The sequence below is a fragment of the Pelophylax lessonae genome (genome assembly GCF_965119305.1).
Source record: "Pelophylax lessonae genome assembly, chromosome: 7".
Lineage (NCBI taxonomy): Eukaryota > Metazoa > Chordata > Amphibia > Anura > Ranidae > Pelophylax > Pelophylax lessonae.
Window position 1 is genome coordinate 142631096 of NC_138774.1, and position 14610 is coordinate 142645705.

General features: G+C 42.1%; 1 protein-coding gene across 1 annotated transcript in view; it reads left to right on the forward strand.

The window, feature by feature from the left end:
- Positions 1-2606: 2606 nt before the first annotated feature.
- The window catches only part of MTM1 (myotubularin 1), a 122453-nt gene continuing 110449 nt past the window's right edge, over positions 2607-14610 (forward strand). Inside the window, exons 1-3 of the mRNA XM_082263739.1 lie at positions 2607-2678; positions 8813-8885; positions 11567-11661. Coding sequence (XP_082119865.1) covers positions 2616-2678; positions 8813-8885; positions 11567-11661 — 231 coding nt within the window. The 5' untranslated portion in view covers positions 2607-2615. The remainder of the gene's footprint in view (positions 2679-8812; positions 8886-11566; positions 11662-14610) is intronic.

Sequence of the window (14610 nt, forward strand, 5' to 3'; positions counted from 1 at the left end):
GAGTGTGAGCAATTTTAAAGCGTGACATGTTGGGTATCCATTTATTTGGCGTAACATAATCTTTCACATTATACAAAAAAATTGGGCTAACTTTAGTGTGTTTGTTTTTTTTTTTTTTTTTATTAATGAAACAGTTTAAAAAAGAAAAAAACACTGTAATTTATTAGCAAACAAGTTACCGTATGATTTTTACATGTAGGAGCGGAGTGCCAAAATTGGCCCGGTATGGAAGTGGTTGAGGGGTGGGCTCCCTCCTGGGATACCTGCACTCAATCCATTAATATTTATGTGCTTCTACTATGGAGGCTTTCAAAATTTAGTGTTAGGACTGCAGACAGTACTGGGGTGCCTTTTCGCGGCCTCTACAGCTTACACATGTAAATGTATGCTTTGCAATTGTGAGCAACTAAACTGCTGTTTTTAACTTAAACTGTTGGACAGGGCAATTCAGTTTGTTGCAGGCTGGCTGGTAAGTTGAGCTAGTAATTTTTCTTTGTTTTTGTTACCCCACAGTAGTAGTGTTTGCTTTCTATGTTCTCCTGTGTAGGTTTTTATTTTCAGTTGTTTGATTTTCCTTTTACAGGCTAAAAAATGCTTTGGTAGGTCCGCTAAACTGAATCTATAGTGTGCCTTTTTTATGTGATATATTTTTCTAAAGCAGATCAGGCATATGCAGATAACCTACAGTGCTTCCACCCACTGCCCATGTACAGCAAGCATGCTGTAGCTATGTGCATTCTATTGCGTTGTAAAAAAAATTACTAGCGATCTATTTTTCCTGCATGTTTTTACTACCCTTCTTAAAAGGTGTTGGCTGCCCAACTCAACCTGTTGGAATGCATGAAAATGCAAATAGAGTTTAATCATGAGTGGGGCTTTCACTTCTGGAGAGTACTCTGGTGCTTGCCTTAATGTGGCAAAGGTCTCTTCTGATTTGGCAACTCATAATTTGGAAGCAGTCCCAGGCAGGGCCTGTGTTGACTGATTTTTGTTAGCATGAAGTGGGTTTTAAAATCATATACAGATTTATGAGAATGCAAAAGTCACTTAGAGCAAGTCAGGTGGCCAACTGCAGGTCTACTGCACCTATCATTGACTTCTAAATATCTCAGAAGTGTCTTATTGATGCCATTGATGGAACCCAAAGTTTGTGATCACCTTAGGACCCCTAATATGGCTTTTCTTTTAACGTGCATTGTTCTAAAATTATTATGATCATTTTTGTATCTTGCTGCAGTCCTGTGTAATTTTAAAAACTCAACTTTTATTATCTGTAAACTGAACTCCTGTCCACTTGGGATTTTTTTTTTCTTTTTTTGTGTGAGTTCATGAAATTTATTTTGAAATGTTAGGTTCCAGTACCACTTATTGATTTTGGTGGATGACTTAATGATAATCTCCCCTCCACTCGATAACCTACTCGTTTATTTATTTTTTCAATAAGACTTTGAATTCACTTTTTTATTCACCCAAGTCTGCCATCATGTGCCCCTCACTGGTACCATTTCTATGACTGGAAACCTGTGACTCCGCACAACAGTCTGTGTCAGCGCCATCCGATCCCTGACGTCATGATGTCACCTTACCGATATATTATTCAAGACTTCAGAATACTCTAACACTGGACAGCAAATTGAAAGTGTTTACATCACTCAGGCAGTGCAATGGGCACCCAATGAAGGAACCTCCTCCTGTGAGAAGATTTGACCGCATAATGTCAACACGGATGAAGGATTAGGGACTTTTAGATTGGAATTGGTTGGGTGAAAGTGGGGGACATGATCCCTGGGGACACCTTTAAAGATTTTAAAGCCGATTTATTGCTGAATTTTGTCAAAATTCACTTCTATTTATTGGTACATAAGTTTAACCAGGAGCTGCTCTTCTAAAAAATGCTAGACCCCTCTCTGCCATCCTGTGCCGCTTGAATACTTTGACTAACAAAGGACCCAGACATATTTAGATTGGGATTTCAGTCTATTGACACAGAAAGTACTGAAGCCGGGGGAGCAGTGTGTTTGTATGTGTAATCTATCCAAGAACTCCAACATTTCTGCATTTCACAATATAGAACGCCTGTGTAACCTGTTTTTACACAACTGAGCTGACTGTATTTTCTTTTTAGCAACATCAAAAGCATCGCCACATCCAGTTGTTAGTTTTTCTTTTCATTGCTAGTCTGAAATGGGGCAATCCATTGTGATTATATTGCGTATACAAAGTTTCTCTTACTACAACTAGATAAGCAAGTAAACCCCGTTTTTCTCATTTTGAGATGCTTTTTTTTTTTATTGCAATGTTTCCCAGGGAACGTTGACTTAAGTCTCCTTAGTAGTCCAGTTTGGCTTGGTGACATTTTACTTTATTGTAATACAGTAAGAGATCCATTCCTTGCTCTCCTCACTACTGTAGTATTTGAAATAAAATCCTTTGCAGACAGGGTTGTTAAGTAGTTCTATTTACTGGCAGACTTTCTTCTCATTCACTAGTGATACCTGGCTGTCAGCAGCATTTCTCTAGATTATCTTTTGTAAGGATTTGTCTGGTGTACAGTGTCTTTCCGTCATCAAGTGTAAATCTTTCTCTCTCCCTTTCTCTCATAAAGATTCCTGATCATGGCCTCATCCTCGGTTCCAAGGTTCACTTCAAACTCCTTGGAAAATGCCTCAATCCGAAGGGTAAGTCTTAACTCGTAGTTAATGTTTACAACCAAATGTTTTAGAGCACTCTCTTGCAGAATGTGAACTTTGTAGGTGTTTGTAGAAAGATTGCACAAAGCTTTGAAATATTTAACACTAATGCTGGCCATGCACTAGCCGAAATATCGGGCGAACTCCTTTTCAAAAAACGAAAAATCGGCCATGAGAGCAGACGATTGTGCCATCATGTAATGACCAAATTTTTTCATGTCAATGGACATAAAGAATCCGTTTTTTTGTTCAGTTTGTCACAGAAACACATTACCTTTCAATTTATCATTCAGTCGGTGGATTTTCAAAACTGTTCCTTCGATTTTTCGGCTCTGAAAAGTTAAAAACCTAAACACTTTAAATCTCAAATTTCATATTGCTTTTGGAGATTTTTTAAGTACCATAGTTTGTCGCCATTCCACGAGTGTGCACAATTTTGAAGCATAACATGTTTGTTATCTATTTACTCGGCGTAACATCTTTCACATTATACAAAAAAATTGTGCTAACTTTCATGAATTAAAAAAAAACAAAAAAAAAACCAGTGTATTGTTTCCTACAAAAATTGCATTTGAAAGACAGCTGCGTAAATTCAGTGTGACATAAAATATTGCAACGACCACCACTTTATTCTATAGGGTCTCTGCTAAAAAAATATATATAGAATGTTTTTGGGTTCAAAGTAATTTTCTAGTACGAATTTAAACTTAAAGGTGTCTGAAAAAGGCGGCCTTTTTTTTTTATGTCGTTCATTGACGGACACAACTCCTCATCTTCTTGACTACGTGGGTTATACTGCACCCTACAGGAGTAGGACACTAGGTAGAAAATAAATTGACGACGCCTATGGGGCAGTCCCGGGGGGTATACTCCCACTCTCTGCTATAGGTACTTCGTTATTTTTTTTTTTCTGCTTAGTCAGGAGTAAGGACCCAGTTCCTTGCTTTGATCTCTGGTCCTGGCGATTTTTTTTAATTTATTTTTTTATCTTTTTAAATTTAATTTTTTCCTCTATTTTGTAATCCATCCCTGGGATGGTCGGATCCCCGGGCTCCCCTCCTTCCCAGATAGTTCCTTCTCCCTTTTCAGTGGTCTTCTGCAGGCCTTGGTCACCCCCCCCCCCCCCCAAGCCAATGGGGTGGACAATACCGTTTTAGGTCCGTTTGGTGGTGTTGAGCTGGCGATGGGGGTGGGTGGGGAGCGCTCCGCTGGTGACCAAACAATCAAACTTTGGGAGGGGGATAGGCCTGGTGGGGGTGCCTGCCAGAGCCCCCTTCTTGTTGGGATCCTTTTGGAGCTCCTGGGGTCCCCCTGGGAACTGCCATTTTCTTATAACTTTTTATGCTACAGAGCTGCGGCCATGTTTGTGTAGCCTCAGCGGACATTTTCTTCTGGTTTCCCATTAAAAAATAGCGGCAGCCATGTTTTTGAAGCCGGTTGGGTGGTGGGAGCCCCTCCTCAGCCCCTAGTGCTGATCCCTGAATATTTCTCTTCCTGATCGCCGCATGGTGTGCAGTTCGATCGGTGCTGTAAGTGCCTGATCGGTTGGGTTCTCTCTCCTCTCTGCTTTTGCAGCAGTAGGGCTCTTTGTTGGGCCTTGTGGTGCCACCAGCGCGACGGGGTGTCCCTTGCAGTGTGATACACTTTTTTTTGTGTGCGTTCCTCTCTTCATTAATGGAGTCCCTGGAGCATATCACCACCTGATCCCCTCTGAGGCTGCCGGGCCCACCAGGTCCCGACAACTGATTGCACTGATGGCAGGTCCTTGAGTCTCTGGTGTCCAAGGTAGATTTAGTCCTGGAAAAACGGGTTAGCCAAAAGCGTCCCCCCGCCTTTACCTGTTTCCTTTCTCATCAGATCCTGAATCTGATTCGGCCGCCATGGAGGCAAGTGACCCTTCTGGGTCTGCGTCCACGCACCCTGCATGCTCAGATATTGCGTATGATTCCTCTGCTCCTCTAGCCATGTAAGAAATAGCGCTAGTGGATGCACTGATTGTATCAGTGCGGGAAATTTTAAATCTGGAGAATGTGACTAACGCAGCTTCGGAGGTGCGGGTCACCTTTGGCACCCACAGGTCCTCCAAGGCGACGAAGATATTCCCCTTTCCCGCTTTCCTAAGCGTTTTGCAATGCGGTACCCTTCTGAGAATTCCCTCCTTTTTAAAAATGGACGGTTCTTCCTGTAGTGGACTCCCCGGTTTCCAGATTGAATAAAGCCACTGTAATTCCAGTTGAGGAGTCCCCGGTCTTTACAGATCCGGCTGATAGGAGGTTGGAGGCCTGGATCCGCCATGTTTTCACTGTCACTGGTTCGGCACTTAGGCCTGTATTTGCTATTGCCCTGGTGTCGCAAGCTTTGACAGAGTGGGCAAAACTTCTACACTGAGACCTGGAAGGGGAACAGCTCCCCCCTGCCTTTTGTGTAGCTGTTCCCCTTCCAGGTCTCAGTGTAGAAGTTTTGCCCACTCTGTCAAAGCTTGCGACACCAGGGCAATAGCAAATACAGGCTATCAGTATAGTCTGTATTTGGTTACAATATGGATCAGTTGGTCCAAGGGTGACAGTTTGTCTGTGGCGCCTCCTTTAGATGCCAATGATTTCTAGACTGTCTCAGCAGTGATCCTGCAGCGTATTATCTGGCTGAAATGCTGGTCTGCGGACCAGGCTTTGCCTGTTTGGAGCTTCCTTGGATGACATCATCCAAGGCTCCACAGGGGGAAAGAGTACTCTTCTTCCACAGGTTCCCAAGGTTAAGGAGCCCGTCTCAGATGGGGAACTTTCTTTTTTGCTCACAAGCAGCCTTTTTGTCCCTCAGGGTTTCAAGACCAGGGATCTAAGCCCATCAGGGCCTCTGCCGCGGGTTCTAAGTGGACCTGGTCTGGCAAGTCCCAAGCGGGTTCTGCCAGACCTACGAGCAAGATTTCCTCTGCATGAAGGGGTGCCCTCACCTGTGTCTGGGGTGGGGGGACATTTTACCTGGTTTCCATATCCGTGGACTTCACTGATACAGGACAAGTGGGCCCACAAATTCATTTGATCTTATCCTCTGGAAAGTTTCTTTCCTTCCAACCTGCGCTTTTCCCCAGATCATTTAGGAATCTCTTTTGGCAGTGCAAGACTTGTTACTTCAAAGGATGATTGTTCTGGTTCCGACAGCGGAATGTTTTCAAGGTTTTTACTCAAACCGGTTTCCAGGAAGGAAGGCAAGGTACATCCAATTCTGCACCACAAGGCGCTAAACTGCTTTGTTCGGGTACAGAAGTTCTGAATGGCGTTCCTACACCAGGGGGATTTCTGGCTTCCATTGACATCAAGGATACCTACCTTCACATCCAAATATGTGTCGCCCACCAGCGCTTCCTCCGTTTTGCCGTGGGTGAGGAGCATTATCAGTTTGTGAGGCGTTACCCTTGGTCTCGCCTCCGCTCCTCTGGTCTTCACAAAAGTTTTGACCCCAGTGCTAATATTGTTGCGTCAGCAGGGTATCGCGGTAGTGGGGTACCTGGGCGACCTGCGCTTGCAACTTGGAGATTACTCTGCATACTCTGTGGGAGTTTGTTTGGATTCTGAATCTTCAGAAATCTGCTCTGGTTCCATCCGCCAGTCTGAACTATCTAGGTCTGACTCGGCCTCAGACAGGGTGTTTCTTCCTCTGGGAAAAACTTCACAAATTGCGGGAGGCAATTCAGCTTCTTCTGTCCAACAGACGATCATCTCTTCACACTTGCATGCGTGTGCTGGGCCTGATGGCGTCTAACTTCGAGGTGGTTCAGTTTGCTCAACAAGAATGTGGTAAAATGGAACAAGAATCCTCAGTTTCTAGAAAATCTGATCCTGTTGAGCCCGAAGTACGTGAGGGTACCTGGTTTGGTGGCTTCATTCTCCGGCACTTTGTCAGGGAAAATCTTTTCTTCCCCTCTACTGGACCGTTGTCGCCACGGATGCCAGCCTTTCCGGGTAGGGATGCGTCCTCGGCACAGATTGTGCTCAAGGTGTCTGAAGAGTCCAGGCTACCGATCAATGTACTGGAACTCCGAGCGATCAGACTTTGAATTTGCACCGGACACCTCTGAAGGCAAATCTTCCAATGATCCAGACAATCGCACAATGCCACAGCCGTGGCCTATGTCAATCACTAAGGGGGCAAAAGAAGTGCCTTGGCGGCTCGAAAGTAGCCAGTATTCTAAGGTGGGCTGGACGTTTCGAAACGTTCCAGCCCTCTCTGCTGTGCACATTCTAGGGGTGGAAAATTGGCCAGCGGATTACCTCGGTTGACAGGCGTTGGACCGGGGAATGGTCGTTTCATCCAGAGGTGTTTATCAGCTGTGTCTCCGGTGGGGTACTCCTGAGGTGGATCTGTTGGCCTCTTGTCTCTACAGGAAAGTACAGTCTCTGGATCCTCTGGCCGACTCCACAGGTGGTTTAGTGGCTCCTTGTATTCAGTATCCTCTGATTTACGCTTTTCCGCCTCTCAAGCTTCCGAGTTTTATGGTTGAGCTCCATGTTACCTGGTTGGCTATGTTTAGCCTTGGGAAGTATTTTTTTCTTGCTGTTCCCACCTTTTCATGTTTGACACTGCTTTGGGACATCCCATGGAGTCAAGAAGGTGAGGAGCTGTGTCCGTCAATGAACAAAAGAGAAAATGGGATTTTTGTCTTACCGTAAAATCCATTTCTCTGATGTTCATTGATGGACACAGCACCCACCCTTCTATGGAGTTGGGTTTTTTACTTCTGACACTGCTTGTAACAAAACTTAGTACCTATAGCATAGAGTGAGAGTATGCCTACTGGGACTGCCCTATAGGTGTAATCAGGTTATTTTATGCCTAGTGTCCTACTCCTGTTGGGGGCAGTATAACTCATAGACAAGAAGATGTGGAGCTGTGTACGTCAATGAACATCAGAGAAATGGATTATATGGTAGGTCGAAAATCCCATTTTTTATTTATTTTATTTTTTCAGATTTTGAATTGAGGGACTAAATCCACTGTCAGGTTTTTATTTCTACCTATGTACCTATTAGGAGATTGTTCCCTCTAATAGATCTGACCAGAAATGTCACAGGAAAAGTGGGGGTCAATCCAAAATTTTGAGCTGCCTCTAGAACAGTAATAGAGGGGATATTTTGCAATGGGGACATGTGTTCTCATAACATTTGTGTAAGAGGGGATTTCCCTCACATTTGAAAAACATCCTTTGGTATCCTGGTAAAATGACATTAACCCTATACATGAAATAAAAAGAAAAGCCCTTATTTATGAAATGTCTAAGGATGTGAAAGTATAAAATCTGCTTCTGAAGATTGCGCAAACAATTCACATTCCAGCGTTTTGTAGCTTGAAGCTCCAAAATGCTTGAGGAGAAAAAAAAATCAATTCTTCTCTATGGAGATGCTGCAAATCTCCACTACAAGTTGCCAAACGCCTGAAGCTCTAAGTTCTGGAGCTTTTTTTTGTAGCTTGAAACGGACAGATTGGTGTGGTTTTAAAGCTTTTTTTGGTCCATAGAAATGCATGGAAACGCTTAATTTGAGCGACTATCGGTGTTTTAGCATGTTTTATCGTGGCGTTTGAGCGGTTTTCTATGCAAATGCAATAAATACATAAAAATAAATATAAATAAAATAACTCCAACCCCTAATCCTAAACCTAACAAAATAAATGAATAATAATATGTAAGTAAATAATGCAAATAAATTAACCCCAACCATAACCTTTAAACCTCTTACAAAAATGAAGTTAAAATTAATAAATAATAAATTAAAGTGAAACGCTCTAGTTTTGTGTTGGCGAGGGTCCATTGTGTTTTTTTTTTTGTTTTTTTTGCGGGGGGGGGGGGGGGGTTTCTTTCTATAGAGGGGGGAATGCTAACAAAAAGTGTATATCTAAATCCTATGACATGCTAGTGATGCTGCTGCAGATGGTTCTATGGCGGGAGGCAAGTGCTCCTTTACTGACCAGCAAATAGTTTTGCTTATATTTTTATATATATTATAAATATTAGTCTGTATTGATCCTGTCCCTGGCAAGTTGATCCCAGCAACAGGATTGCTAGCGTGTTGTATTCCTTAACACACACATCTGCCATTCCATCTACCTGTCAAATATGTTTTATGCAGCTTCCAAGAGATGGTTTAAACCAAGAGCCCAATGATGAAATCCCCCTTCTGCCTGGAGAAGCACTTGTGACAGGTGAGTTTGTGCAAAAAGGGCATGTATGCATTAGTTTATAGTATCCTTCTTGAAATAGGAAATCTTAGCTGTCTATTATACATTAACCATAATTATAATTGCCGTAGTTGCTATGCTTGCCTTGTGCATGTGTTGACTTGTAATTCAGCCCAACCTAGGCTGCTTGTCTGCATTTTTGTCTAGCAACCTAGCCAGTAAGATTTTTGGTCAATAATATATTTTACCGGAGTAGATGGCATCCTTGGCATTCAGTTTCACATGACATTTGTAATTGTTTAGTAAATGTAAACTAGTCGAATTAGTATTAACAATTTTTTTTGTAGATGAACCAATGTAATTTTATACTGCGTACTAATTGCAAATTTCACTTTTCGCATACTAGCTCATTATGATATACTTACCTTAGAACGAAGCCCCAAAGCACCGACCGCTCACCTCTCCCATGGGTGACATGTTCTGTCACCCTTCTTCCAGGTTCGCGGCATCCGGCCATCTGATTGGCTGGACCCACGATTACGTCACTTCCGCGCATGCGCGCGGCAGCCGGCGGTCACGGCACGGGGCTCTGAAGGAACGGCACCAGCGGCCGTTCCTTCAGAGCGCATGTGCCAGTGATGTCACTGGCTGCGTTTTAAGGTAAATATCTCCTAAACAGTACATGTTTAGGAGATATTTACAGTACCTATAGGTAAGCCTTATCATAGGCTTACCTATAGGTACAACTTGCAGAGGAGGGTTTACTTCCTCTTTAAAAGCTAGAAAATCTACTTTTAGGAGGATTTACCATCCTACTTGGAAGATGTACATTGCGTGGTGTGAATCCCTCAGGGTTCACCCTCGCTCCTTTTCGGTGACTCAGATCTTGGCTATCCTCCAAAGAGGGCGTGACGGTACTCACCGTCACTGGGAGTGAAAGACAGATACTTAATGGTTTGGATTGCTTCAAATGGGTTCTGTGTTTACTTATGATAATGTGTATTGAACTTCAATGTCAGAGACAGGCTTTCCCTATTTGTGTATTCTGTTAAGCCTGTCTGTTCCATTGTTAAATGTTAATGAACTCACATATTGTTCTTTCCAGATGGCTAGATAATTCAGGTTAATTCTATTTCTGTATACAATTTCATCTGCATATGATAATGTAATCAGACATCCCCTGCCCTGTGTGTGGTAATCTGATCAGGAGGGGGATGTGCTCATGTGTGTATAAATTGAGTGTGAAACTGTTCAATAAAGAAGAAGATTCCAGTACAAGCTAAGTTGTTGGCTAGCTTTGTATGGGGGCGGCTGGGAAAATCTGATATCTATGTTCACGACTGGGAGGAAGCCGTATACTGATGGAAGTCCACAAGTACAGTGTGTGTTGCGGTTCCGTTATATTGGTGGCAGTGGTGGGATGCTTCCTGCAGTCTGGGACATCCAAAACTCCACTGGGATACAAGGTCCAGATAGCAGGAGATGTACAGAGATATCAGCCGCTATGGAGGAGGAATTCGGAAGAAGGATGCAAGAGATACAGATACAGCACACGGGACCAGTGTCAGAGAAGGTCCTGCTAGGATGGTATGATGTAATACGCTGGGAACTCTGGAAGGAAGCGCTAGCCTGTGAGCAGCGACACCCGGGAAAAGGTGCAAAGTAGTGAAATCGGAGCAACTAGGAATCTTAATAAGTGATAAACAACTATACAACAAGTGGAAGAAGAATATAATACAAGGGTATAGTGTTAAAGTGACTGGGTATAAAAATAAAGTGCTAATATACAATATAAAGTGGCACAGTGCTTAACACGGTTCACCATCAACCGTAATGTGCAAGTGTGGTATATAACGTGCAAATTTGCAAAAACTAGTGAAACTCAAAAATGTATAAACATAATACAGCAGCTATACCAAAAACTTTCTCACTGAAAGTAGTGCAAAAATGTATAAGATGTAAGGGTACAGCGCTATATAAAAACAAATAATATAAGGTGCTTAATAAACCTTAAAGTGACAAAGTGCTTATTTCAATATCCATATAGTATACAATAGGTTACATACAGCTATCTCACAGTATCAAAATTGCATAAATGTAAAGAAAGACCACAGTAAAGTGCATGAAAAATATTCAAGTCCAATGCCAAGAGTGTTCCAGTAAAAACCCAATATATAACGTGCTTGATAGAGGTCTCTATCCACAATGTGCTCATAAACACCACCACCAATAGCCACAAGATGGCCTCTCACCTAAAATACATATAAGGGAAGCAATGAATCCTTTAATGGAGGTGGGTCCAGACAGCTGGATGCCAATCACTGGACTGGTAGTGTCTTGAGCTCAGCACAATCAATTAGCATGAAAGAAAAAGCGGCAAGCGATCTAAGTGCTAACTGTGAATCAACCCTTTTTTGAGATAAACTCACATGGTAGGGCACAATCATAGCTTGTGCGGGCCGTACAGGTAATGGCATGTACAGATGAGGAGCCGTGCTGTGAGGTCACCGCTCATCCGTCAGCCTCCGCCCCCTATACGCGTGGTGTCATACGCTTGCGCGTCACGACTTCGTCAGTAGGGGGACTGACGTACCTTCTGCATCATTGATTTAAACCAAACCCATAATTACCTCTGATGTACTGTATCTTCTGATTCAGGTTAAATATACTGTTTTTTTTTCTTTTTTTTTTTCTCTTTTTAACAGATAAAGATGTCATTTACATGTGCCCGTTTAATGGTCCAGTAAAAGGGAGGCTATTTGTCACAAACTATAAATTGTACTTCAAAGGTGAGGAGCCGGTAAGTTAAAACCACCATTACCAACCATGCTGTAACATCTCGCATGTGTTGTGTTTTTTGTTTTGTTTTTTTTTGTTTTGTGTTGATTTGGAGGGCAAACTTTCCATTCAAAGCCATAATACAACAACTGCACTATTCATTTGGGACAAATGTGTTGTGTAATCACTTTTTTGGCTTTCTAGGAACATCAGAGAATTTGTTGAAGGTTAAAAAAATCTTTTCCCTTTGGTTAATTGGATTGGATTTGCCGTGTATAGCATAAGGAAATGTGGTGGGAAACTGATTACCCAGCTTACGTTTGTTAGAGATTTACAGGTGCATCTAAAAAAATTAGAATATCATCAAAAAGTTCATTTATTTCAGTTAAGGAATCTATATATTATGAGTTTTACTTTTTGAATAGAATTACTGAAATAAACAAACTTTTTGATGCTATTCAAAATTTTTTAGATGCACCTGTAATTTTCTTTTAGTTTGAGGTCATTTTGAATTATTTGCATGGCTTCAAAGTGGTCTCTGACTCTAATTCATAATGGGTACCAAAAATCCATCCAATCCATTTTTTTTTTCACGTGGGCTTTATCAAATCCTGTACTAATACAAAAAAAATTACTAATACAGTCTTAGTGTATGGTAGGCATCATGCCTCACTGTATACGGAATTTAAGCAATGTTTTTTTTGTTTTTCTATTGCTTATCTGTGAAATCTTCCAATAAGGGCACTTCAGGTTTCAGGCTGACAATGCAAGGCCACTGCTTCACAATTCGTTGCAGGTTTGTGAACCTGGCCTGCGTGCTCCTTCAACTGCCTATCTGATGGAGTTGACACTCATGACAGGTTGACATTGCTGCAGTTGATTAAGGCCCCTTTCACACAGGCGGACCGTTCAGATCCGCCTGTCCGTTTTTTTTGGTGGATCTGAACGGTCCCCCCATGCATTCCTATGGGGCATCGGATGTCAGCGGAGACATGTCCGCTGACATCCGACCCGATCCGTCAAATCTGGACAGATGGAAACCCTATTTTCCATCCGTCCAGCGGATGGGATCGGGTGAGAACGGACTGACGGTCCGTTGACATCTGATTTCCCCCATAGAGATGCATGGGGAACTGTCAGCTGTGTCTCCGCACACAGCGCGGAGACACAGCTGTCCTGCTGCTCAGCGGGGGATCGGCGGCTCGATCCCCCTCTGAGAAAAACGGACTCCATCCAACGGACGGAGTGTGTGAAAGGAGCCTAAGGGACAGCGGCTTAGCATTGCCAATCTGCAACAGGATGTGCTGTTATTGGCCAGATCATCGGGTAAGAAACTTTGCAAGTGCAGTAAAACTTAAAAGTACCAAAAAAATAGATTTAGGATTTTTTTGTATACTTTAAATATTAGAGTTGACTAAAAAATATGTATCTGAGACCTTTTTAAGTAGTAACTAGTTGTAACTTCCCATATTTGCAATAACCACAGCCAAATACTTTCTGTAGTTGCTGATCAGGCCTGCATGATGGTAAGCAGGTTATTTAGGCCGGGTTCACACTAGGTGTGATGCAGGTCACAGCAGGGGGTCTGGTGTGTCCTTCACTGGTTCAGGTGTGAATCGGGTCTGAATTTTTTTGCCTGAATTCGGACCTGAAATGGAGACAAAGATGCACAGGACCCTTCTGCAATGTGCTCCGCGCCCGCCTCGGAAATATGTGAATTGGCTCCATTGAGAGCCAGTCACTCTCCTGTCCTGCAAATTGGATGCGGAGAAACCCCAATCCAAAGTGTAAGCCCAGCTTTAAGGGTGTTTCTTCCACAACATAAACTACAATGATCCCTCAAACATAGCAATCGGCCCTTCTCCACTATATTGCCCAGATGGTATAAGGTGTTTGTTTGGTTATATGCAAAGATCGCATATTGTACTTTTTTACTGAGCAACTAACCTACCCCATCTGTTCACTTAAAGCTGAACTAAACCCTCCTATCCTTTTCAGCCAAGGAAGCTGCTGTCTTAGCCTCGTTTGTTTTGCAACTGTCCTGGTGCTGAACATGTGATCATTTATGACACCAACCATTTGATGGTTTGACAGTTTGGTTGAGATCACAAGCAAATATGATAGATGGCATTCCCAGCATACCAGCAATATACTTTTTTTTTTTTTTTTTAAACCATAAATTCGATGGGTTTAGTTTGGCTTTAACAAGTTTCCGGTACTCCTGTAAAACATTTGGAAAGTATTGAGCAAACCAAAGACAGGTAGATAGGATTATTCACAGCACCACTGGAATAATGTTTTAACAGTCTAAGAAAAAACAGCCAGAGAACAGTTGTTTCCTCCTCTGATTGCTGCCTTTTTATAACATTTTTTTTTTTTTTTTTTTTTTGCTTGACTCTTGAACAGATGCCTTCTGCACATTCTTGACTGTCTAAGATTTTTTTTTTTTTTTGTCATCTGAATATTCAGCAGCGTGTGATTTTACAGGCCTTTGTAGAATAGTAACGCCTAGGTAGTGTTGAATTTCTTCTGTATCCGACACTGAATTTATGCAGGCTTTTAAACAAAATGCCCATTGTAAACCTTTCTGGTCCTATGAACTTTACCATTGTTTTTTCTGAAGTTTTCTGAAATCTTACTTCAATGATGATTATTTAGAAAAGATTATTTATAAAGTGCAGTTTATTAACTTTTTTTTTTTTTTTTTTTGGATCTGTAGTCAGACACCAACTTGGAAAAACCTAAACACTGATTTTAAGAGCCGGTTCACACTGCCGCGCCCTCTGTCGCCTCATAAGGGGCGACTTCTAGCGCGACTTGTGAATTTTTTTACGCGACTTATATGATAGACGACTTTGTACGACTTTGTATCTGGCCAATCAGATTATGATGGTTCTGGGTCATGCTCAATCACACATAAAAAAATAAATAAAAATTGTCGTTTTTGATAGAGAAACAATTATTGAAAAAA